The 27,978-nt window shown below is 39.2% G+C and overlaps 1 protein-coding gene across 3 annotated transcripts in view; it reads right to left on the bottom strand.

Annotated features, from left to right (window-relative positions):
* EML4 (EMAP like 4) overlaps window positions 1–27,978 on the bottom strand; it is a 163,689-nt gene that overhangs the window by 61,062 nt on the left and 74,649 nt on the right. For all 3 annotated transcript variants that reach the window (XM_074579551.1, XM_074579550.1, XM_074579554.1), the window contains exons 2-3: window positions 11,951–12,133; window positions 240–369 (exon numbers count right to left, since the gene is read on the bottom strand). In XM_074579551.1, coding sequence (XP_074435652.1) covers window positions 240–369; window positions 11,951–12,133 — 313 coding nt within the window. The remainder of the gene's footprint in view (window positions 1–239; window positions 370–11,950; window positions 12,134–27,978) is intronic.

Genomic DNA, 27,978 nt, shown 5'->3' with positions numbered 1-27,978 from the left:
GAATGCATTTTGGACACTATACACTACAGAAATACTTTCCGTTTATGAATTCTTTTTAGAACCCTGCTGTAAGCAGCCCAACAACATGGTACATCTCCAAAGTTTATTTGTGCCTTACTAGACTTCAGGAAGCTCTGCTGAGGGTCATGCAGAGGCAAAACTCAAACTCTTGTGTTGTTTGGTTTGGAATTTTTTGTATTTTTTTTTTTAAACAAACAATTTAAATAAAAAGTCAGTACCTTTTTGCAGCAGATGAAAAAGTTTCTTTTCTGGCAACAGAAACAGAGGAACTGTGGCTTGTTTTCCTGCTTCCTGTACTCCCGTTAGTTATACAGGACATGGAGATAGCTTCTCGGAGGCTTGTCTGACCTAGAAAAAAAATAATTGAAGAACACAAGGTTTTACAGCTGTATCCAAAGATGCATCTGAAAAAACCAAAGCTCTCCGATGTGGACCTGGTATCACCTCTCAGCAGCCCCAGCATTCAGGACAACCACCTAGCCTATATCCAGTGACATAACATTCATGAAAGCCTTAACCTAGGCAGCTGGAGATGGGAGACCTGGGACACTAAAGCAAGAATATGCTCTGACAGGAGTCAGCTTCTCTATTGCCATGCTGCCAGCAAATACTTTTAATTCAGCAACGTGCCACATCTCTCTTTCCAGTTGTGATCCACAGGGAGAATTAGATTACAGCTAGCATTGGGAAGCTGGTAGCTTCAACAGCTGTGGGACAGCAGATCTGCTTATTTCAACTCTGTTGTTCAAAATCATCACAGCTCAAATAATATACCACATGAGGTTTGTTGTTTTCAGTTTGTTTTTTAGTAAAGTTCAAAGAAGCTATAGACAGAAGCCCTCCCTATACTGAAAGAATTATTAAGTCATTTAAGGGTTGTGACTCTAAGGATACAAAAATCAAGTTTTTCAGCTGCCCCTTCCACATTAAAAAGGTATTGACATTTCAGTATATGCACTATGATATAGTTATTAAGTTTCTGATATAGCTTACTCCGTAGAACATCTGCCGCATCCAGTGAACATTACAGACTCCCTCCGGGGACAAATCAAGACTGTATATGTGAAGAAGGCTGTTGTCTGTCAGATGCCCACTTCACTCATTGCAGAAGTTTGAAACTATGCAGTGAATGTGGGAGGGGACTGCAAGGAAGACGGGGGGAACGAAGGCTCTTCTATTTAAAGAGCTGAACAGTAGCCTAGCAATCAGCTCCCAAACCTGCCTCTGCCACAGACCATCAGTGAAATACAAGGCATTTTACTCGAACCTGACATTTCACCCTTTCCCACTAATTGTATGTCTCTCCTTTTTGCATGCCTGCCTTATTTCTAAGGTCTTATTCAGAAAAGAATTTTGCCCCCTTCCCCCCCCAAGTGCTAAACTTGTGCTTTTCGCCTCTGAAGCCCCCACAAAAATCCCTGGGCTAATCTCACATTAACCATCCAAAACTCAGCGGTCACTTTTGACCCATCTCTGTGCCACATCCACGTTTCACAAACAGCAAGTTGTTACTGTGTCTCATGGGGTTGTGATATCCAGCCACTCCTGACTTCAGCAACAAGCACGAAGGACATGACTGACAGGAAAATAACAGGTCTGTGTTCACGGCAGGCTTGGAATAGTGTGAGATAGATAAGGCATGAGGCCATACGTTGAAGATAAAAGCGAGGAGTAAAAAAAGCAGTCAGGGGTGGAATCGACTGCTCTGTGCACTGAGGGCAAACTCGCACAGATGCATCATTTGAACAAAACCAGCAATTTGGTCCATTTGTCACATCGCAGCTCTATCAGGCGGTCTGAGAGGCAAATTAATTCTTATTTTAAACAAGCACTTCACAAGAGATACCCATCAAGGGAATATTAGATTTCAGAACTATATGTATGGAGGCAGAAATGGGCTGACCTGCGCTAACCGTACACCGCTTCAAACGCACCAAGCAGCACGTGACCACATCTGAAATTCAGATGAGGAAAGGCAAAAGGAGCATGCAGAATATCCCAGGCAGAAACGAGAATAAAGGAAATCTGAAGAAAGTAAAGACACGCTTAAATACAGAAACACTGCAAAGATCATTGTTGTTCTTCCTAAATTCTGCATAAATCAACTTCCTTCCCACTGGTACTTCTTGGAGACCGTTTTATTCACAATATACACATTTGGAATACAGATTTTATTTTAAAAGTTAATATACTGTACAAAACCTCTAAAGCTTGAGAGATTTTTACCCCCCTGTGTAACTTAAGACGCAAGAACAAAAGTGCACGAGCTTAAAAAGCACTTTTAGTATTAGAAGCCTATAAATTAGTTTCTTTTCTTTTCAGTGACAAAGTAAACCATTTTCTTTGTGGAGATGCATAATATCAAGGCCTATGATTCACTCTTGAACTGCACATGACCTTAACATCTCCGTCTGTGCATCGTAATAGATCAATGCCTCTCCAACCAGCACTAGCACGGCTTTCCAGAAACATGAATCAGGAGACAAAATAGCAGTAATTCTCACGACAGTGGGGAAAGTATTCAGCAGAAAGTGTAAAGAACAGGGGCACTACAGACAGGGTATAAGAACTTAATAAGATGGAGGAAAAAAAAAATTGCTCCGTTTTCTCAAGCAAGGAGCACGTTGCTATTTTGTTCACTGATGGTAGCTAGAAGAATTCCCCCTACTAAGTATGAAAAGTGTTAGTTCCTGCTTACATCCAAGGACAAAACTGATGACAAATAAAACTGTACACCAATGCATACCCATGACAGGAATGTGCTCTGCTCCACGCAATGATGAATGCAATAATAATAATAATAGTAATAATAACAAAAGGATCTGTACAGCAGCTTTGGGGTTATTTTTTTTTCAGTAAAGTGGATGTTGATGGTAGATCTGCAGAGTACTTCCTAATTTCAACAAGCGACATGCAAAATTAAGTTTGAGATGAAGATTTTGGAATCAAAGTAAAAACAATTTCTGTAAAATGACTAACAATTACACGTAATCCAGATCTCTTCAATCACTCATTTCTTGAAAAAGTGACCGAAACATTTGGCCACAGACCAAAACATCAAGATCGAGGAAAAACTGCACTGGCAGATTTTTTCAAGTGTCAAAAATATATCACGCTTTCTTACACTCCAGAACAAAATCTTGGTCAGTCACAGTTGAGTGTGCCACACTCAATGTGCAATAAAATATAGAAAACAACAAAAACAATGGAGAAAAAAAACCCATACAAACCCCCCCAAACCCTAAACCCAACAACCCTAAGAAACAAGCCCCCTTCCAAGCTCTCTATGTATTCCATTTTAACTGGGCATTCAAAAGTGACCTCTAGAATACCTATTTTTAAAGGGGGGAAAAAATTAAAAATTCAATTAATCTGCAATTGTATGTAAAGAAAATGCATTTAGATTTTAAGCTGTGAGACGGAAGGGCAAGTTTAAGCCCTGTGCACATCCCAGGCAGTGGAGCAGTGAAGCCTGGCTGCCCACAGGGTCAGACACACACAACCAGGATCTTCCCAGGTGGATCAGAAGCCCAGGGAAGCTGACACACCAGTCCCAAACCACCCAGAGCTCTCTTCATGACTTTTAACTAGGGCATCTGGACATCTTCTGTCTTTTTTCAGTGGTGCCTAGTGACAGGACAAGAGGTAATGGGCACAAATTGAACACAGAAAGTTCCATCTAAACATGAGTAGGAACTGCTTTACCCTGAGGGTGGCAGAGCACTAGAACAAGCTGCCCAGAGAGATGGTGGAATCTCCATCTCTGGAGACATTCAAAACCCGCCTGGACGCGTTCCTGTGCAACCTGCTCTAGGTGACCCTGCTCTGGCAGGGGGGTTGGACTGGATGATCTCCAGAGGTCCCTTCCAACCCCAATCGTTCTGTGATTAATTCTGTGATTCTGTGATCTCTACAGTCAAAAAAGTCAAAAAATTAACAACGCTCTAAACCTTCTTCACTACAGAGATAGTCCTTCATAGCAGTCAAGCAACTTTGCTTTAGAGACCCGGGAAATAACAAAGCGGCATAGGAGAACAAAAAAATTCCAGATCAATAGACTAAACCAATTGAGTTCTCCCAGCACTCGGATTGCACATCTCTGCCAATATCGTGTCATACGTCACCTGCTAGCATAAACAGTCTGAAATTTTTCAGACTGAATAGTGCTCAGCTTTATCTGCTAGTTTGGAACAAAAGCCAGACATAAACTGAACATAAAATGAAAGCCAGTGTATGGAGACCAGGATTAAATCCAAATTGTCAGAGATCAAAGTGGTAAAAAATGTTTTTTATGGATAACGGATTCATCTCTGTTCTGATAATTTTCATAGAATAGTATCTGTTGAGTTCAAAAGAAGCATTTCATTAACATCTGTCAAGTATACAAGTGTGTGAATGAAAGATAAGTAGGATTAGAAAAAACAGACCACAACAAACCAAGAATCTATTTCCAACTCTTTATCAGCCTTGATTAGCTAACTGGGGAAAAACTGAAGTCAAGCTGTAAGAGACAGTGGTAAGTTTTGAAAATGTGTGTCCTGTGATAACATGATAGCTTTTCTTTCCAAACATACATACAAGGTACTAGAGCCAAGGATCAGTTAGTAATTCACTTTTTCCCAAACCCAAAAGTTACAGGGTTTTGTGTTAAAATATAGTTTATTATGTTATTACTTGTGTTAACTAGAACGATTTGCTTCATATCTTTGTTTGCTGATATCCTGAGACGTAAACTGCCTTTCTTCCAAAGAAAAAACAAACCCTTCTTTTCTCTTCTTCAGGTAATTTCCATTTAAAGTAAATAGCTACAGCTATGTTAAAATAAATTCTCTAGATACTTCATTCAAGTGGATTTATAACAAAAAGCTCAACAAATCACATGTTGGAAAAAAAAAAAAAAGGATTTACTTGAAGTGTTTTTCTTTAAGTTTGCCTCTTTTATTTTTGTTTACAAAAATAAGGCATACAATATCCAAGTCCTTCTACAACTTTAGAATACTTCATTCTCAGCAAAACTTGACAAAGATTGCTGTATTTCAAATATATTACATGCCATGGGGTTTTGTGCAAATAAAACTGATGGATTGAAGGACAGGAACCCAATTTAGTGGGGGTTCTTACAGTCTTGCTTAAGAAGTGTTCAGTGTGGGTTCAACCACACGATTAGTCACCGAAGAACCCACACAGGTGAGCCACTGAAAAACAGACTGAAATAGTTCTAAGTGTAGCGGAATGTAAGATTTTATCTGCACTTCCTTCCTAAAATAACGACATCAAAAGTGAACTAGAAATTATGACAAATCCTAAACTTACTTCAAGATGTTATAATAAATTGTACCAGAGCCATTTCAAAGGATGTCAAGTCCTTCGTCTCATGGAAGATGCTGGCAGAGAAATAGCTTGGGAGCACTAAAACTCTTTTCAAAACGAGTACTTTATTCTGAAGGGTACGGGAAAATTTTCTTCAGCGTTTTCTTTTACTCAACTACTACACTTCGGGAGTAAGAGTCAAATTCTGATTGAGACTTCTTAAGTAGAAAAAAAAGTCCTCTTCTTCTATCACATGAACAAACATTACAGGTCAGGGCAAGATACTAGTTCTCAAATAATGACCAATATTTATCAGGAAAAAATAATTCAGTTCACTATCTATGGATTATACTTTATCTTGTTTAATGATCCAGTTTTAAGACAAAATTAAGTTTTTACTAACTTTATTATTCTTACCATTATATCTAGCTGGAAAAAAAAATCAGATGCTTTTAATACTTTTTTTATTGAAGCCCAATTTGACAAATCTCAACTGACAACTGGCTATTAAACTTACGTTATTTGTCATTTCCTATCAAAAGGAAAAGAAATCTGAATAGAGGCATGTTACTATGCAACAGTTTGAGACAATATAGATAATGCATAAACATCTTGAGATGCAAGTGAATCCCTCCCAATTGGTAGATAAATTAACTACAACGTTAAGAATAATTAAATATTTATTTCGAGATTTCCTACAAAGTTTTTTTAATAGCTAGTGACTTAACCCGGCAACACATACATTTCTCACTATAACTGGTCCTCCTAGTGACATAAAACCCTTAAGAGTCTAGGGGAGCCATGCCCTTTCTCTGACACTTGGCTCTTTGGGCAGGCATTTTAAAACCTACTACCCAGGGAAACTGAAGACGACTTTGGCGTGGGACAGCCAGTTACTTATTCAAACCACACAGCCCTTTTCGTCCTCTCTCCCTGCCATCTTATTATTTTGCCATATTTTCCCAGAGGCACCATCTACTTCCTCAACCATTTGCCAAATGAGCTATACCCAAGCAGACAAAATAAAACTTTAACTGTGGTGATCTGAAACAATTTGATATACTCTGGCAAACAGTGATGGAAGAGCTACTCGAGTGTTATAAACAACAAGAGGCTTTATTTGAAGAAGTTAGTGGCACCATTTAACTCTTCCAACACTGCAATTCTTAGTTTGAGAAGCATCATGTAGAACACCAGAGTACTTCTCAGGAGAATTTGCCCACACTGTTCTAAAAAAAGCACGCAAATGCAGAAAACATGCCCAAAACTGTAAGAAGCATATGGAAAAAGAATAAGGACACTTATCACCACAACTGAAAAACACTCCTCTACAGTGCTCTGAATCTCTTCTCCAATGAACAAGATTATTACGTTACAAAAGTTTAAAAAAAAATAATTGCATTTTCTTCTTTTTCTGGTCTCTTTCCTTAAACTTGTTTTAGCTGGTTAGGGATCTGTAGTTCATTAATGCCCTCTAGATCCAAATTCTTTGAAAAAGGAAAATTTATGAAGAATATCAAAAATAGTAAGTTTAATAGAAGAAATTAAAGACAGAGGAGAAGAAAGAAAAAATGGGGAAAAATAATTTTAATGCAGAAAGAACAGATGGCACTAAAACCAGTACCTGGAAAATCCATTAAGACCTCAAGAGTATCATTATTTGTTATGTGAGCATACAGCCTGCAGACTTCAATTGGACTATTCCCATGAGTAAAATGACACATGTATAAGCTTGCCAGGTTAGTTTTAATATCGTGAATAAAAGCCTGTATCTTACCTCTACCATAAGCATTTTCCTATCTACGCTTATATTTTCTGTTCCTTTTAACATTTACTGATTTGACAACATAAACATGTACCCAGTTATTAGAACAATTCTGCACATTAAATTTGTTAAGACTAAAACCACAAATGTAAGTCTATGTTGTGCTTTCATTAATGAAGTCAAGTTTTGTTAATATAAACCAAAATGACTTAATGTTATTGAAATTAAACCATTGTTGAGATAAGGTGAAAATTACATCTGAAGTGCTTTGCTTACATTAGTGCAATGAGATGGAATTTGATGCAAGATACTGCTTAGGATTTTCCTATTGAAGAGACGTGCTATTTCACACGAGAGAAGGGAGCAGGAAACCCAGGAAAATTCCCTATTATGAAAATCCACTGCACAAAGGAAAAAAATAAATAAAAAATAAAATAAAAAATAATCTGCGTCCCCGTACATGGCTGCTTTTGCAGGTCCCCAAAACCACTGCTTTAAGTAAAATAAATGCCTCTCAGTCTGCCAGCCTGCACTGCCATGGGAGATCCCTTTATGCAAACTGCCTTTTGCAAACTGCTTCAATTTCACTTTATGAGTTGAATTTGCATAGGAGTTATCTGATACCAACTCTTGTCCAAGCAACAGGAAATGTTCCTCCAAAGGTTTAACCTGTGACAAGCCTCCTCATTACTTCTGACTCCAGAAAAAGGACATGAACTCTTTGTTTCTCTCTAGGCAGACATCTGATGTACTTTCTGGTAGATGGCCACTTTTTCAGGCAAGAGCTCCTACCCAGTGATATGATTGGTCTGAGATATTTTACTTGTGCCACTGTGTGCCACAGACTTGTCTCCACACCCAGAGCCTGAGGGATGAATTCTCCTGTTACACACATTTTGACACCCTGGAAGATTTTAATAGGTTTACCAGGCACCAGCTGTGAGCCATTCTATCTTGCTGGCAGCCTCAAGTACCAGACTGCTTTATGCTTTCCTTTTCTTCAGTGTCCAGGTAATCTTTGTTTTTGGAACTTTTTGTGAACGTTAACAGCATCAATCATGCATCAACAGCAGAGACATGTGGCAACAAGAGCGCAGAGCTGCCAAAAGCAAAGAACTTCTCACCAAAGAAATTCTTCTTACCAAGTCATCTATTCAGGAAGAAAAGAAAGAGCGAAAGAAAGGGAAAATACCCAAACCAAAACCCACAAATGCACCCACACACTACAGTCCCCCCAAACCCTGTAGCTGCTGGGAACCTGTTCCCTCATCAAGCCCTTTCACATTTCTAATCCTCAACACTGCCTTTGGACCTGGTAATTTCTCCTTCGTGTAGCTATTCTTAGCTGTGTGCAGAGATGGAGAAGTACTACCGTAGCCTTTTTATTTTGAAAAGATTTTCTCTATTTAGGATGACTTTGCATTGAGAAGTACTAAAGAAGAAAACAAGCCACATGCAAACACTCCCTGTCTGCTTTTCACTGTGCAATGACAAAGTGCTAATTCTGTCACAAGCCCTACTTGGGCTTGTATTTCCTTCATACAGTATGCTCACTTCATGCTTTACTCAGAGGCATTACGGTGGCTAAAAAACCCTCTCTCTAGCTTATCTCGTACAGTTCGCAAATCACCTATCCCTACACAAAGAGCAGCTTGCTTCCGAGGCAGGGCTAGACAGATAAAATCCTAGATAGTAACCTCCTGACTGATAGCCCATGGGTTAGAAATAAAAATCTACCCATGCCCACCTGAATTTTTTCACTGAAGACTGAACTAAGTTCAAAATAAGCACACAACAGAAACGCAGGAAAAAAGGAAAAGACTACAAGGATAATGCAAAAAAATTTTAGCTTCAGCTATGATTGATTCAATCTGTCAATCTCAAATAAAGGGATAAGAAAAATAAGAATAGAATTAGCTCACCAGATATGCAATGCAGACAAACCAACACAAAGGATGAAGAGATCTCTTTTTGAACTAATTTTGGCCATCAACTTCAGTGAAAAAATCAGTGAAAAAGTGATCCGTTCACAACACTTATTTTTAGCCTATGAAAAACCTCTCTTCAAAGACACTGCTGAGGTTTCAACAAGATAAAAAAATGAAGAGGTTTTAGACAAACTCATTTCAGCAACAAGTAGGAAAGACCCCTTAGAACTAGGTTAGATATTGTCTCTTACTCAGATTAAAACTCTTGTTTGACGGAAAGATTCAAGTTGGCTTTTTCCGGTACTATGATTCTTGCTAATTCAGTTTATTTTAAAACTATTTATCTCACCGTGTTGCCATACTGCCAATTGAACACATTTTTCTCAATGTATTCAGAAATATATACACATCTATTCTCTTTGCTCATTATTTATGTCAGCATGTATTTAAGGGCTGCTGTTGAGACAAATATTTCTGTGAATTAAATCCTCAGCATTTTTTTAAAAAACCCCCATATCTATAATATTTACCATGAAACTGTAATGGTTGTAATGCAGAAATCCAGATTCTTGACAAGATCACGAACACCAAAGAGAGTTTTGGAGGAATACAATTACCTTTGTAGCAACCATGACTCAACTAGTACCCATAAAAAACTTCAAAGAAAAATTAACAGTGACTACTTGGATTATTATTTTTGTATGACAGTTCAGATCTGCCAATAGTACTCATCCACAAAAATAATACATTACTCTTTGTTAAAACATTTCAAGGGTTCTTTATCTATTGAATGAACCTAAAATACAGAAATCAAAAGTAGAACCTACAGTATTGCAAAAAGCTATGTACAAACTTGTTTTGAAATATTTATTAAAATACTGATGTTTAAGTTTAAATCAATATTAATCTCAAGCTCATTCTTCAAGTCCACTTTTACACTTGTACAAAATTCCAGTGACCATATGTGAACATTCTCTTTTGTGACATCTTTATACCATCTATATGCAGCCTATTTCATGATAAACAATGAAGTTAATATGTTGCTGAACACAATGGGGACACATCCACCACAAATTAAATACAGTGGCAATTAGTCATAATTCATTTAAGTTCAATGTATTAGCTCATATGCATACATGTTTGCCCCAGCCCCCATCTCTTTCTTCACAGTTACACGCTGTTGTCATTAAACAGTAAAGATGCAATAGCACAAAGCTGAAGGTATTTAGATATTCCACATATTTTCCCCCCTGAGAAATAATTAATTTATTTTTCACTGAACAAATTCACCTGGAGAACTTCATATGGCCCCAGGACGCCCAGAGTCCCAGTAAGGACATGGCCCCAAGGCATTTTGCAGAACACAGCACATTTGCCCTGCCAGTGCACGGAGTTTGCTGGGTACTAGCTCCAAGACAAAGGTCTTTAGCCATGGTTGTGCAATATCCCAGCTCCTCTGCATTTAAATGGGAAGAATAAGGTCCTATGTTGGACACATTTTTTTTGCCCTCAGTCTTCCACTTGGACATTTTCTTTTTGTCTTAATGGACAGCAGACTGCAAAGATCGATTTAGTCAAAATACTTGCTAAAGCTCTATTTACAGAGAGTTAGAGAAGGAAGTCTCAATCTTGACGAGACCAGAGATGCATATCGCGTACTAAAAAGCTGCCTTTATAAGCTGGGATGACAACAGTCTACCATTTAGCAAGCAAGAGAGAACGGTAGGATTCAGATCCCAAGCCAATTAGGCATCATCACTTCCTTCCATCTGGCAGAAAGACTGCAGAAACACTTGATTAAGGAATTTGATCTCTCTGTCACATCTAAAATAATTGAAACTTTCAGCATTTTCAGCTTTTGCATTTTTAGCCCGTGTAACCCAGCCACCCAAACAAACATAGGCTATGATGTGTTCAGTGTTATACTGGTGTTGGTGTAATGGGCGTAATTCAAGGCTGAAATACAGGGATTGAGCCCAGAAAACTCTGCGCTGCATGGTTTGCATAAATGCATACATGCATTTATGGTGAATCAGAACCATGAATTATCTGAAGTATGACCTAAACTTTTATTTAATCAGAAGCTTAATATGTACCACAAACAGATGTAGCCTTAGTTCTCTCTGAATACACAATTTTAAGTTGGAGCAAATTCAAATAACTCGATTCAGATAGCTCTCCAGAATAGAAAAGGAAATGTTCATGGGGGGGGGTGGGGGGTGGGGGGTGGAGTATGCCGAAAATTAGCACAAACGGCATCCAGTTTCTTTACTTTTAAACAATCATATATCTTTCTAAGTTACAATGTAAAAGTTACTAGCCACTACACAAAAGAGATATCGCTGAGCGTCTACATGGCTATTCCTTACAAGAAACCTAGTGCTGATGAGTTATCTCTGTAGCTGAATAAAACCTAACTATATTCAGAAAACTTCCTTATTTGATGGCAATGTGTTTTGGGGTCTTTGTTTAGTTTAGTTGTTTGGTTTTTTTTTAATTTAGGAGCAGGGGGAAATGTAGCCTCTAGTAGATTCCTTCAGTTGTATAACTTCTAGATGAAGTCAAAGCTGAGACTCAAGAGCTGTTCATAAGTCCCAGAACCTCCAGTGGCAGATTAAAGATTGCAGCTGTAAAGCATTTCACGGTTTAAATTAAAACGGGAACCTTTTAACAAGAAGTAAGGTAAATTTTCAGGGACATTAAGTACATAAAAATGTTAGCAAACAGCAAAATTATAATTATAAGCATATTTCAGATATCTATCAGCCATATACTATAAAGCCACTCTTAAAAAACTAACCCTTCCAGCTCAAAATACACCTGCCTTTCCAATGAGACAGAAAAGAGAAAAAAAGAAGTGATCAACGGAAAACATTCTAAGTGATAACATTCTGACTCTAGAAAGAGCCCCCAAATACAGGCTTACCTTTACTTGGTGCTGATTTTCTCACAGAAGCTACATGGTCTTCAGAGATCGCAAGACGCCTTAGCACATCAGCCAACGCTGCTTTTAGCACAGTGATTTCATCTTCTTGTTGCTGTACTCTCAGCTCCAGGGCTGAGAGACGGTCCTGGACATCAGACGTACTCGCAGCTGAGATGCTGTCATCTGTACAGTGGGAAAATAGAGTAGAAAGAGGCACTTAACTTTTTGTTCTAAAACTAGAAGCGACAGAAAGAAGCACGTGAAACATGAGTACGTCTGTCCCATCACTTTGAAATAACAAGGACTTTCAAACATGTTCAGGCAAAGGAGGAGTGGATATTATGCTAAATGTATAAAATTAATGGTTCAAGACAGAAACGTTACTAATCATTAGCTTCAACAGAAGGCTTAAGGAGTGTGGCCTTTTTACAATCAAAAAGGCAATGCATTTTCTGTTAAAATGGCATAAAAAGAAAAGTGCTTACCAGTAGAAGGAAGACCGAAATTAAGTTTATTTAAATAGCCAACAGAATTAACTAAAAAGGTATAAAATTGTGGTCATATTTCACAATATATTCTTTTGGAACTGTTGAAGAATTTTAAACACGATCCTTAATTTTAAATCAAGATGTAAAGTAAAAATAAAATAAAATAAAATTCAGCAGTTGAACATGCAAGTATAGCTAGCCATGACCTAATTGCATCAAATGTCAATCTCAATTCAAATGGTCTAGATCAGAGTTCTTCACTCCAATTCCTCCTCTTTAACTTTTTTCACATCACCACCCTGTACGTGCCAAAAAAATATATGACATTATAACATTTGGCCTGAAGTGAACAGAAAATAAATACGCTACACAAAGGTTCCAAAAATCTGTTTGGCCACACAGAGATAGATTAGCATTGAAGGCATAATCCAGCCAAATCTATTCTTCAGTGGTAAAAAGGAAATTACAGCTTCTGCATACTCTTTGCCTTTGACAGTTCTTTGCATTATTTCTGCCAAGCCAAAATAACACATAACAGATTTTTGTATTTGGCTGTTCCAATAAATCACAGGCCAACCACTTAAAAAAAAAAAACCAACATAAAAGAATATGTTGCTCCATCACAAAGTACTGAACTCCTTATCCATCCTGATTTAGGCTTATCAGAAACTCAGGAAGGAACTTCTAATACAGATTTACAAAATTTACCTGTATTATACAAACAGACAGTGTAAGTCCATGTTCTATGAAATATACACAAACAGCAAATTTACATGTAAGGGTAAATAGCTGGTATTATTATTGCGATTATATATAATCTAAACTTTAGTTCACTAATCTTACGAAGACATACTAAGGAAAAAAAAAAGTTAATATAAGCCACAATCCTAAAACTCTATTTTTCCACTAAAAATGCCTTAATCTTTGAAATACTTGCATAAAGGCACTTTTAAAATAACTGTATGCAGAAGAAACACTGAGCCAAACCCCTCCAATGAATTAAATGTGAAAGAGATTATGGAGTTTAATGCCAACTTTCATTCAGTTAAAAAACACTACTGAGGAACCAAGAATTGAACTAACCAAAATAAAGAATCACAGTAATACTTTCACAACACTAACAAAATTCCTACAAGGAATTAGTACAGCAAACTAATAGTAGTAGTGAAATGTATTCACAAATATTATTAAACTGAAAGGAACAGTTAAGATTACTTTGAAAAAACAACTCCTACAAGACGACAGTTTTGCATATTGATTTAATTCACTATTTGGTTAAACGAAAAGCAGAAGTGTATCACTTCATGGTTAATACTATATTCATTCAGGCTAACAAATAAAAAGAACTGCAGGGGAATTAATAAGGCAGGCAATCAAACAGAGATCCAGAGACAACAGATCAGAACAACTCTGAACGAAATGCCTTTAATATCACCAGCCACAACTGAACCTCCTCTATGCAGAAAAGTTATTTTAACGACTCTACAGCCCAGCATATCTGATGCTCTCTCAATAGAACTTTACAAATCCAGACCAGGTGACAGCTACCCCAGACTGGGAAGGACTGTGTAAGATTCTTTTATTCAAACCTCCATTTTCAAAACTTAAAAATCCATCTGTTTTAAGGAGCTAGCAGAATTTCCTACAAGCACATGTACCTATACAGCACATAAAAAGGAACTAAGGTACATTTACATAAATTAATTCATGAAGAAAAGGTTTTATTTTAGGGAAGTAAACGGACTGAAAGAAGTACCATATAATTAATGCTTTCCCTATCCTTACAATATTAGCCTTTAAATACATGCAGTGGACAAACGACCATTGCAGAAAATAGTGACAATTATTTTCAAAATACTATGATCTTTATATCTCATCTTACACTGGAGTAGTAGTCCAAACACAGAAGAGAGAAGTTTAACATTTCCTTTTTTTTTTTTTAAAAAAAAAAAAAAAAGGAGAGAGAAAGCTTAATTTTTTCCTTTTTTGCCTGCTAAAGCCCTCAATTAATGAACTATTAAAAGGTCTTATAATGGATAAATTACGGATGAATTCCCAGGCTGTATAAATATACAGATTACTATAAAACATTTGTAAAAAGAGTAAGTAGCATGTAGCTATGTCAAATAATCAATTTATAAGCCAGATATTACTGTGTTCCCAGTGTGGAGTCCAAATAACAGTAATTACCAAACCAGGAAAGGCTCCGCTGTTGGTCGGTCTCTCTGATGAGCACAGAAGCAAGCACTCTGGTAGAGCGCTGGCTGCCTGACACGGGCATCCTTTTTCCCACTGACTACTAACGTTGGCTACACTGCTTCTGCTGAACCCCAGCACTCCCCAAAATGGGCATATTAGACGGCTCCTGCAGCTCCCAAAGCTACAGTTATGTCACTAACTTCAAAGGTGAACAGGAGAGCAAATCCTTCTGCCCAATAAGGGTGAACTGCAATGCTTTCACCTCCTCAACACATCAAATGAGATGGTAGCAGAGTTGGCCAATGTTCACCTCTGTGACCTGCACTATGGAGGCTTCACCCCTAGACATGGCATGCAGGGGCAGAAGGACCCTCAAACGCAACATCATCACAACAGCTTGTCAGAGGTTGTAGCTGTGTAAGTGGGGCATGAGTAGGAAACCAAGAAGGTTAAGCCACTCATCTGATTCAAAAATAGGCAAGCAATGGGCTACATGTGTACAACGGGAGAGAAGAGGTTTCAAACCACCAGCGGACGCTTTGCACTGCAGAGAGGGCACATGAGACACAGCGACTGAAAGGAGAAGTTGGACAGCAAGAAGATTACTTGGAAATCAAGAACATTTTGGTTGATCAAAGAACACAGTAGCACGCTGGGAAGACATTTTATTGTTCTTTATCACTCTACAGAAGCAGCATCTGTTTCAAGTGATGACAATCATACATTACACTGGCAACTATTAGAGAATTAAAACGAGCAATTCCCAACCCAAATACCTCATCCATGACAGCAAATATTCAACTGAACTCCAACATGCCCTTCTTGTCAATGTCTTGAAAAGTAAGTCAGGTAGGGATTAGCTTAAAAGGATATGCCTTGACAGTAAACACAACTGCAATCCTTGAGATCATTCTGACAAATCTGCACAAGGCAAAACTAGAGTTGTTTTGGTTGGATTTTTTTTTTTTGGTTTTTTTTTTTTTTTTTTTGTCGCAGAAGTTTACAAAATCTCGTCCAGATTTCCTCTTCCGTTAAAAATACATTCTTATAATCTAAAGAACTACTTCAAAAGAAGTTTAAAGAAAAAGCTTCCTTCAAGGGCATGCCCTTCCCCCTTCAGAGTGGTAAGAGCTCTTGTGCAAGTACAAAGTCAGTCACTTAAGAAGCAAAAGTCCATCTCCTCCCTTTCTCTTTTCCCACTCCTAAACATCTGGCCTTTCCCTCATGCTGTTCTCAGACATCTATCCAGGCCTTCCATGAGCCACTCTTAAGTTACTAAACCAGAGGGAGATTTATTTACTTATTTAAAGAGGGAAACCAGACTAGGAAATATAGCAAGACATTTGTAAGCGTAATTGACTATTGATTCATTCACTTAATCCATTTTCAGAAGACCTTTTTAGTCATCTGGTTATTTTTATTGTAACAACACAGCATCCTTTCTGATGTGTCGGTCACATTTCCCAAGCTGTCCATGATCTGTGCCTTCAAGGTAGCCACTGGGAACAACATCCATTGCAAAAAAAGCACCATCTGCAATGCCTGCTGGTCGTAGTGAGAAGACATCCACACAGATGTGGATCTAAGGTCCTTCCATCTTAAAAAGTGGTATAAGATACGAGTATTGGTACTCAAATGACAGCAAAAACATGCTAGGTCTAAACACACAACTGTAACTTTCAAAGTAAGATGTCTTGTTATTTTATCATAGTTCACTAGTTTGATTTTTAATTTTAGCCATAAAAACATCAATTCTTCCCCTGCTTTTGGAGTAAGCAGGGATGTATATGGGACGTTTGTATTCAATTCACTCTTGAGACATCTGGATGAGCCTAAAAATTAGGGTTCATTTTTAATTGCCAACAAACAGCATTAAACAGATGCATTACACTACATGTGACCCCTCACAGTCACCTGCGTCAAACCCCTCCCAGCAGACTGAACAAAGCAGCAGCTCAAACCGCCCCTTAGACTTCAGCCAGGAACTTTGAAAGGGGTATCCAATACATAGTGATGGTACTTAACAAACCTCCCAACCTACATATCACTTTTCTCCTCACATGTCACCAACCAGGCACGTGAGGATAACAGCTTTTGAAAAGCATCACCCTTCATCACTCACTGCCTAGGAGAGATTTGAACTGGCTGCATTTGAAAACAATATATCTTACTACTGAACCGTCTATTCCGGGGCCCCTCAACAATTCCAGAGCATCCATTATCACTTCTCTGAGTGACTCCTGCCAGCCCTGACTAAACATAAATAAGGGCTTCATTTTAGACATAAGCAACATTTCAGAAAAACAAATTCTACAAACTCCAGCACATAGAAATTTAAACCACAGGGTGGAAAATCCTACATTTTATCCAATAAAACCACACAAGCCACAGGTATTTTTAAACCCCTGCCTGCCAAGGCACCCACACGGTTTTCTATGTTTTCCCCAGAGTGTAAAGAGTCTTTTATTACAGAAATGCAACAGAAATTACTTGGACTGGTATAAGGATCTGGCTGACTATTTCAAGAGATAATTGGCCCAAAAGAACCATTTCTCACTAGGACTATGATCCGTCCATGTGTGCAGGAAGGTATTATTTGCACAACTTGTAATTTTTACTCTGAAGGGCAGTGAATAATTTGACTCTAGATGAGGCTTATATTTCCAGAGAGATAACTGACATATTTATTTTTCCTACCCTGTTAAGTGAAATAAAATTCTCTGCAGTTTTCTGCAGCCCACTTGTTTTAAGATTAGCTTATAAAAGATCAGGAATTTCACTCCATATCTCTTAACATGTAATTCTCTTTTTAAAAAAAGGTAGAATTAGACTCTAGACTTTTGCCCACAGTATCTCCTTCACCTCCTCCAAATGTCAGCACACACACACAAATGATCTCGGTTTTGTAAAGGATGTGAGTCATGGAAGGAACATGAGAACGGGAATTAAAACACACAACACAAAAGATTAAACATGGAAGATTAAAAAAGCTCCCTCCTCCCCCCAAATGATACTGTATTAGCTTCTGATGTTTCCCTAGAAGCTAGATCTGGTGGCATGGAAGTGGAGTGAGAAGTTGTGCCCAAGTTTTCCCTTCCTATAAATGCAAGACACTGTCCTTTAACACTCCGGATTTACTCCACATAATTTTTTACTTCCTGTCTTACTTTTTCATGCTCTTGCCCTAATGTTCCAATTTTTTCATTCCACATTAAAAACAATGCACTGCTTGATCTCACATTAATTATTGGAGACAAAGGTAAAAGCTCTTTCTGTACTTTCTTGTGGAACAATAATGCAGATCCTTTGTACAGATAAGTCATTGACTACAGACAGTGGTCCTCAACTCACACCTCTCAAATATGCGGCATTCTTAGTACTTCCAAAACCAGCTAAGCCTTGGATTTTTCTCTTCCACAGGCATTTCTTCAGGTTTTCAGGAAAAATGCATGTTGTCATACACCACTCGTTTTCTCAGGATTGACGCTGCACGAGGACCAACACATTGAGGAAACTGTCTTCCTTGTGCAGATCATTACACTGTTTAATGTTTCATACTCCAATCTTATTTTAGTCCCCTACATGCTAGTAAATAAAGAAAGATGTATTACTGTCCACTAGCCTTTCACAAGCCACTTGAAACACAAGTCTACATTTTGCACAGATCCTACTGCAGAATCAGACCATAAAGTGCAATGTCTAGCAGTAGTGCCTTAAACATCAAAAGTGACCACCCCAATGGCTAATCTGCATTATTAATCATAAACTATGTTAAAAGACTGCTTATAAAACACAGCAGTGCAATCCACCATGTTAACTGATGGAAACAGATCTTAACCATAAAAAACCTCGACAAACCAACGACAAAAAACCCAACCCTCACTCAAGTCTGAAAATCTAGACTGGCCTAAAAACCTCAGTTAAAACCCAGACAGGAATATAATTTATGCTGTTAAGAATTTATTTATGCATGACTTGACTGGCCCATCTGGAATTATCTGTACAGATATAAACAGATCTATATAGATAATCATACACCCCAAAACTCAAAAAATTCCCAAACGAAACAACAAAAATGGGCCATAAACTTTAAATTTAAATCATTAAAGCATTGCATTAAATTCTGAAATAAGAACAAAGACATATAACTACACCAGAAAAAGCTTCCTTAGGACTTTTAAATTAAGCACAACATATATACAACTGCAGTGTTTTTTCTGTAGATGATTCGTAAGAAGATTTTACCCTGGCATGTGAATATTCTGCAATGCAATAGCCACTACTGGTCTTTGCTGTTTGTGGACTGCTTTATGGTTCACTTGAAGCGACTTCCTGTCTGTGAGCCTACTACTGCACCGTTATATTGCAGAGAACCTCCCCTGTGTTTTCAGGCAATCTCATTTTAAAGGGTTGGCTTGACACCTAAAATGATCTACAGCTTCATGCCTAATAATCAGCAGTTCTACTTGTGTATGCTAAACAGATTTGTGCACATAGGCTTTCAAATTTATTTATTATTTTTGCTGACATGAAAAAGCAAGGGGAGGAGAAAGATTAAAAGATGACACAAAAACATCCTGAAAAAATAACTTCATAATAACCACAAATTGCAGCTGTTACGACAAAAATATTTTTGTAATAATCCTTTGCATCTGCTGCTATAAACACTCCCATTATTTTTAATACTTATAATCTAGAAATACATCAGCACGAGATTCACAGGGCATGGCTCCACCCATGCTGTATTTGACCAACATGAGTGTCCTGCTTGCCTAAGTTTCCGGTAACTATTATTTATTGGGCACACAAGTTTTAAGAAGAAACAGATCCGCCTTTATACCTGCCGATACTAATTTTGATACATAGACTGAGAAAACAAAACAAAGCCAACACTTACACACACTTCTTATATTTGACACTGGTTTCCACATAATTACTTGAAGAGGCAAGTCATTATGCTGGCGCTCTCACGTATCCTCCCCCAACTGCATACTTCGTATCAGCTCCACCTCCATTATGATGAATCTCAACAGGAAGACCATTCACAGGATTTTCACCACCCACTACTTAAAAGGCCTTGTGGTTTTTAAGTATTTTTCTTCCCCTAGCATTGCTTAGCACTTGATGCTCCTGATTACTGTTCTGAAGCTCAAGACTCTTCAACGCTTGGCCTTCCACCAGCAGGACACGCCTGTATCTTCCAAAATGGTGTTTCTGCCAAACAGATGAGCGACCTCTACACTCTGTAGAAAGAGCTGATGGTAGCTACTGGCACCTGGCTCAGGATCCCCTGCTAAACTCACTTAGCAGCAGTCGCAGTCACCCCAAGCTCTTTTTAATATCTGATGGCACCCTATTTTCATGTCACACTATAAGAAAGGGAGGAGCAGAGAGCAGCTTTTCTAACACATATGCCTGGAAGGTCACATAGCAACCAAAGAGACAGCTGCAATGAACTGCTCCACTCTAAGTTACACATGCATTGAAAATAACACTTCAGCACACATATATTAGTATTACATTGTCAAAAATGTTTCGCATTGTGCTAGAAGTGTTAGAACATTTCCATGATAAAAATGCTAATTTAAAAGTTACAAATTAATAACTATGCCAAGCATGAAACTACGTAGGCTAAAAATTTCAGCACCTGGAGTTCCTTTCCCCTATCCTCCCCCATGCCCAAACTGATCTAGTTAAAATTTTCTAAGAAAACAACTTTTCACATTGGACCAGATCTCTCAGGTCTTCATCGAGGGCTCTGACGCTGCTCACCTCCCGCACCACAAGCAGATGGCATCCCAGCCGCCCCGTGGAGACACTCAACAGGCTCCAGCTTTGCAGGACGGAGGCCTGACACTGCCCAGGGCTCCAAGGTGGCCAGAGCAGGACATGGAGAGCAGGAAAACGTCCCTCCCACACTCCCAAGGCCGAAAGAAGGAAGAACCTGCATGTTCTGCCTAGCCTGAAACACCAAACATCAGCATGGAAAAGTGCTGAGCTCTCACAGGTACCTGACACCAACCAGGCTTTTGACATGTAAAGGGCTGTCCTAACTATGCACTTTGACAATCAAGTCTTCCGAGTTTCAAATTGGGCAATTACTTAATTAGAATATTGGTAATTAGCAGGTGCTTTTGACCTTAATCTCTTTTTTAACTCTTCACCTGTTAAATGCAAGCATCATCCCACACCACATAAAGGTTAATTAACACTTGTGGGCTACTGAGGCACTACCATTAAGTGTTGTAGCAAAGTCAATGTTGAAATTCACACATTTCCTTGAAAAACAAGACTAAAAGCCTTGCCATAAAAATAACATAGGAAGCCACGCAGAGAAAACGAAGGCAACTCAAAGTACTGAGCAATTGCTTTTTAAGCAGAATCACCTTTTCTGAGTACTGACTTGGGGGAGGCTATGATCAAGTAATTAAAGGCTGCATCTTAATACCTATATGATCCAGAAGATTAAATATAGACTTGAAAGACTACCCCAATTCTGTCTTTTAGGTTCAGCCTTTGACTTCCCACTCACACCACTTTTCTTTACTATATTTCATTACTGTATACATCTACAAAGACAGCAGCATTAACTATCACTGACCTGCTCAACAAAATGAATGATGATGATAACCGTATTCAGGCTCAGAAAAAAGGCAGCAGCATACAAAACATGACAAAGTCCAGTAAATGTCGTAGAAAAGAAAAAGGACACAAAAGACAAAAAGAAAAAGGCTGAAAGAGAGCCAAAAAAGAAAAAGGCAAAAAATGGAAAAAAAAAAATAATTTAAGAGGCAAAAAAAGGCACAGTAATCTCATTCTCCACCTCTCTCTGCACCCCTCCCTCCCCCTGGGGCCACTTATTTTTTAACAGCTCTTGTCAAAGACAGGATGCCAGTTCCTGCTCAGAGAAGTCTCTGTATATTTAGGGTATCTGGGTTTTTTCCAGAATTTAAGCCCCAGTTCATACAGGTTGCCACTGATTTTCCACGCTGTATTTCCAAAATATGTTTCCAACATATATTTTTCCAGTAACATGCAAATAAAATCCAGTTTGTAAAACATTCAATCTTCAGATTGCAAAAACACAGGGGAAGTTCGACATTCCCCATCACTGCAGTGCATATCCTCTGCTGCGAGGCATTTGAATTCAGTAGTACCAACATACTTTTAATCTGAAACTTAAGGAAACCTTCCAACATCTTAAATATTTATTGCTTATTAGGGCAACAAACTTCTCTGAGTGTTTGTTTGTGGTGTGCTTTTAACAAGTACATTTTTGCCCCAGAGGAAAGCTGTTTCTACTCTTTAAACTTGCTATATTCTCATCAATTCTAGGGTATAATTTCAGCAGCAAAACAAATAAGCATTGAAATCATTAAGCGAGACAGCATGATAACGTCAGGCAAAGCAACATACCCTCTTCTTTTATGGGTACAATTTATTTTGTACCATGCGGTGTTTATTTGCAAAATTTTACTCGTCTCAAATCCTGAAACACAAATGAATAATCTCCAGCTTCTGTTATCTAGCAATCAAGTTAGACATTATCTCTGTAAATGGAAGTGTTGGAACATTTCTGAAATCTGTTGTACTGGCTGCTTCATTGTGCCGTTCTTTTTTCCTTCCCCCAGGACTCATAACTAACTATCTAATTTGTAACATCAAAAATACCACTGTACAAACTAAGTTTCTTTGATCTCCTTCTGTGCTATTCTAAGCCACTCTATCGTAAATCCCACTATGCAAAACTCCATTGAGTCAGGAAAAATAGAGTCCTGTCCTATTTTATTAATTTCCTATCCCAAAGAAATATGGTTTTGTCAATAATGTTTGCCTGTGAATCTAGGCTGTACAGGTTGTGCAGCTGTCAGCAGTTGTTTGTGTTTCACAGGCAATACGATGTTATCTTGTAGATTTAGTATTATGTTTATGCAACAAGAAGAGTCTCCTATCGGAATGATGGACATGCATATAAAAATATCAGTATTAGCATATACTGCCACATTAAAGAGATTCACTTCTTGATATTGCTACCAAACACAGAGCATAGTGTATGCTTGTCTTACTGATCTTCATCTTTCTTCATGCTTAAGGGAAAGCTGCCCAAGCCTGTCCTTTGCAGCGTCATTTCAAGCTCAAAATTCAGCCTTAAAACACAGACAGCCCTCTTCATCAGCACTCCCCCAAATTCACAGCGAACCTCTCGTGGGTGCCAGGGCAGCAGGGCAGGATGCCATGCTCTTCCCATGGAAGAGCCCTGTGCCCCCTTCCCAGTGAGACTGGTGGCTCCCCACAGGCCATCAACCCCCTGCAATTTGGTTTTGTGGTGCTGGCATCCCCCCGGGCTCTCCGAGCTCCCTCTCCCAAAACACTCCACTCCCCCATGGGGGAAGCCTCCCCTTTTGGCTCTGCAGGCAAGAGCAGGATCTGGCGGGTTTTTGTGCTCAGCAGCTTCAACGGGAAGGGGACCAGGGCTGGTGTACACAGCAGGGTACTCGACAGCTCTTATCTCTCCGAGTCACAGGATGGACATAGTGATTTCAAATAAAGGGAAAATCTATTTGGAAAGAGACTTAGCAACTCACTGTCTTATCTTAGTTTTCTGGTATTTCAGGTACAAGAATGCCTGTCCCTTACTCACAGCCCTATGCAGCCGCTTCTTCATTGCCTCTTAATACCAGAGCCTATTCAGTAAAACACCACCTTTCTCTCTGACAAGCTAAAGCGACCTTGAAAAGTCCCTGTCCTTTTTACATTTTCTTATCCAAAAGCTAAGGATGACAATACACTCCATCCCTTGTAAAAAAATAAGCTCTATTAAGAGACAAGCCTTCTGGTGGGAGTATTAATTCCAGGGTTAAGCTTTCTCCCATGCCCACCCACCATGGCTGAGGCACTGACGCAGTGGGCCAGGGCAACCGGTTGTGCTTGCATGCGCGTCATGCTCCATCCCAACAGGAAGCATCTCCTGCAGAAGGCACTCCTTATCCCAGCTCTGCGTTGGAAACGTTTCACTTGCTGCTGCAGCAGGGAATACCATCTTACAGTCATTAAACCCCTCCTGTATCTCCTGGGCAAGAACAGACATAAGATTTGCTTTTGGTATTTTTAGAAGTCCATTGTTTCTTGGGAGTGAGACTAAATCTCTCTAATCACAAGCTAGATCCAACACGCAGTTCCAACAGCTGCAGTCAAAATCCCACTTTTGTTTACCTCCACTAAGATGCTTCCTCAACTTCTGCAAATGCTGGCAGCTTTGGTACTAGAGGAGCATCTCTACGCCAGCTAATCCTTACTCCAGGTGGAACCGAACCAACAAACAGTGGGTTTGGTTGGGTTGGGGTTTTTTTTGGTTTTTTTTTTTTGTTTGTTTGTTTGTTTGTTTTTTTTGTTTTTTTTTTTTACATACACAAGAACTAAAACTTCTCTGTACAGACTAGTCATAGTATAGACGCTGCAAAGCTATCTGCTTAGTTTCAAGAATAAAGCACAAGCTGCATGACTCCCACACAGCCAACCTGTAAGATGGTATCTGCAACTACCCATCGCACATTACTCACAATCTCCATTTCAGTTACTACAGAGGAGCAAGTATTGAGAAATAAAGGGAATATTCGCACACCGTGTGTCACAGAAAACATTTCAGTCCAGACAGCAAGCAGAAATATCTACACTGGTGTAAGTCAACAGCCACCCTCAACAAGGGGAGCTGAGCATAAATACAATTAAAAAACGACTAGTTCTTTAGTTAAGCTCCTTTTGTTTCATTATGTTAGCAATTAAAAAGAAGCTTTGAAGTTAACGCCTATAAACAAGGTGTGGGTGGAAAGCATTGCTCACACCTTTCCTGCCGCTGTGGCTGCTGCTGCCTGACAGGGGACGGACTGGCCCATCATCGATGCTGCCATTCTGCAACATGCTGCATCTGAACAGCTGTAGAAATATTTGATATTAATGTTTATTATTTTGCAAACAAAGATACTCTTTTAAACAATTCAGATTGCAGATCTACCACCAAGTGCTGCCACGTTTTCCTCAGCACGGACACTACCAACAATAAGTTTCCACAAATGCTCTACAAACAAATGAGGTAACAATGAGATTAAACTAATTTAATTCATGAAAAGGAAGAACTCCTCAACAACATGACAGACTTCTCTATGTGTGACTATACATGTATTTTAAAAAGCTATAGTTAACCTGCGTCCACAGAAATGAATACATAAAAATGAAGCCAGATTCAATGATAATTTCAGTTGCTAATCCTGGCGCTATTATGCCTAAAATGGAAAACTGCACTGGAAAGGGAAGAATTAGGTCTCATCTTTATTCAGGCTAAGACGCAAAGCAGGTTTCAGAATCAATTCACCTGCAAACAAACACAAATGCATGGAAACAGTGTTATGTGATGCTACAGCTTCTCAGAGAAAAATCAATCACTGAACAGAACATTTTGGAAGACGTAGGCATGCTAAAAACTTCTAAGATTTCACCTTGAACATATGTTATGTAGAAGTCCTACACAAAATTGAAGTGTCATAATCGCTATTGATAAATCATATGAAACCATCATGAATGTGTGCATGGAATTTGCCCACATGGGAAAAACATCACGCTTCCATGGGGGATCCCTTTTCCTTCCTTCTCAAAAGGGACCGTATTTCTATTGAAGGTGCTTAAATACATCACGTTTTGTATCATAAACAAACAGATTACTTATAGTCTGTTCTTTGAATAAATGGAGGTTCTGAAGTGGAAAAAAAATCTTCAGCTTTCTTTTCCCGTTATTTGCTACAAAGTAACAGGTTTTAGGTAAAGAAAACACCCCTACACATAGCACGGGATACGGGACTGATCATGGATGTGCATTAGAAATACTTGATAGGGAAACAAGAATTAAACCTGTTGTGACTATGTAACAGCTCCATTTTTTCCCATTTTCCTCCTTTTCCCCCCAAAATCAAGGGATTAATTAATCAAGAACCAACACCAACCAAAGTATCCTCAGAAATGGGAATCATTGTGTGCTGAAGTACACAAGTTAAAAAAACAGCAGGAGCTTAAAGCCTCTCTGTTGCTGCTCAACCTGCCACCGCTGTGTCAGCCATCACTCCCTGGCAGCCCAACCGCAAAGCTCTTCCCCTCAGCACACGGGGTATCTCTTCCGACTTTCTGTAACACACCAGCAACAGCGATGCTGGGTAAAAATCTGCTTGCAGCCCACAGAAAGAAAGTTTATAGCTTCACACTAACAGACTTCCAACTAACGAACTGCAAAAGCATACTGGAAAAAGCTATTATGTTGTAGGTCACTGGTGTTTGCAATTCAGTTCTCTTCCCTTTTAAAAATCCTGGAGATTTCTGCAACTTTGTTTGATATCTGTGAGGGGAATAATATAAAGCCAAAAAATAATAGTTATTCTGGAAACAGCCATCACCTTAAACAACAGAATTATCCAGTTTATTCCTTTAATGCTTGTGTTTTAAGACTGATTAATTCCACATACACTTACTAAGCATTAGCTACACTAATTCAGCTATTTATACGTATAAAAGAACCATCCGGGAGCATGCTATTTCTGCATAATACTGCCAGCCAAAATAACAGGATCCTTCATGCATGAAAGGATCCCCCTGCCACAACAGAATATGTCAATAAGAACAAAATCGTTTTATACATATTCAGCATCTTCTAACCTTTCCAATAATCTCATTTTAGAAATTTTATTTTTAATTTTTGGCGTTAGCAAGGAAAGAATCAAAACTGAGCTAGCACGAGCGTGTTCCTTGGGCTACGACCTCGGGTACGGCTGCATAAACTACCAGGGAGCGAGCCCAAGAGGGAGCTGACAGCATCACTGCTTCCATGTAGTAACTACTTAAGTGCACGCTCTTACTCAAGAATAAATGCCAGGCTGTTTAACCTATTAATCCACATTTACTAACCCATTGTGTCAACATGCTGTAAGTTTCTCCCTTCGCTTAGCCCTCTGCAGCTGCTGTGCAAGCCCACGCTCTAACCAGGTGTGACCGTGCTTTGCAACCTGCAACTCGCATAGCAAGAAGTCCTCGTACGAGAGCACTACACGAACCGCAGCCTGTACCTCTACCTCAGAGAGCTGGGGAAGACTCCCGGCATCGACCCGCAGGTGGAGAGGACAAGTGACCCTGCGCCAGCAGTGTCACAGCTCTGCTGTGGAGGGAGCAGGGCCAGGAGCATGGCTTTGCCCCTGCCAGCTCCTGCCCAACAGCCCCCGGCACCACTTCACCACCAGCCACATAATGTAAACCCGATACAGAAACCGCGCGTCGTCAGTGCAAACCACTCAGGAATCAAAAGCCACTTCCAGCTCCGATTTTTGCCCCTTTATCATCTAAAAACAAAACCAAAACACAAACCAACTCCTCAAAAACCTTATTGCTCAAGACACTGTGCCACTTAAGCCATTGACCAAACGGGTGAAAACAGTGGCAATAGCATGCAGAAACCTGAAGGACCAGCTCAATCAGCTTCTCCTGGAAGGGAACGCTCCCTTTGGTGCATGTCATAGGTATCAGAAATCTGACTGTGGTTATTCTCATGGTTTTAAATGCTTCTGAAGAGCACCACAGGCAAACAAGGGCAAAACCCAACAAATTCATGCATTTTTAGAGCATATGAAGAACAAAAAAGGCGCGGGCAGAGAAGAGCAAAGGCAGAAGACATAGTAACTAAATTCTATCTGTTCTTATGATACATCAGAGCATCTTCTCAACACACTATAAACAACTGTGACTAATGACTGTCACATCTGGTCATACCTTCTCCTTTCCCTGCTCGCCAGGTGGGTTTTGCATGTCCAGCAGTTTTTCTGTGTTTCATTGCAGCTTCCGCTTTCAGAGCTGCTCTGGCTCCCTGCAGAAGGAGTGGGTTGAAGCAGCACTTTTGCAGCACGCAAAACTAAGGGGAGGTTTCCAATGCTGCGGCTTTCCTGATTAATTTACTTACCTGTGTGAAGCGAGGGTGTGACGTAGGGCTCATAAAGATACTTTCTTAGGTTTCTTAATCTGGGCATTACTCAAAATTTGAGAGCAAAGACTCGGTGCTAAGGAAGTGTGTGCAGCCTGAACCTTTTTATCTGACCTTTAATGAAAAGTCTGCTGCGTCAACTGCACCTCTGAAATTTCACCAAATTTGGTACTTCAGCAGCTTCAAGCTTGCAGTTACTTCACCTTGCAATTACTTTCTGCAACTGCTAAGAAAATGCCAACTGCTACCCTGCCCAAGTCCTCATCAACCCCCTTTTGATGACTAAGACTTATTCCTAGAACTGTCAGAAGTGACATGAATAGCAAAGCAGA

This window comes from Larus michahellis, chromosome 3 (assembly GCF_964199755.1).
Source record: "Larus michahellis chromosome 3, bLarMic1.1, whole genome shotgun sequence".
NCBI classification, from domain to species: Eukaryota; Metazoa; Chordata; class Aves; order Charadriiformes; family Laridae; genus Larus; species Larus michahellis.
The sequence above is the reverse complement of the archived record's forward strand: the minus strand, read 5'-3'. Positions and strand labels throughout refer to the sequence as shown.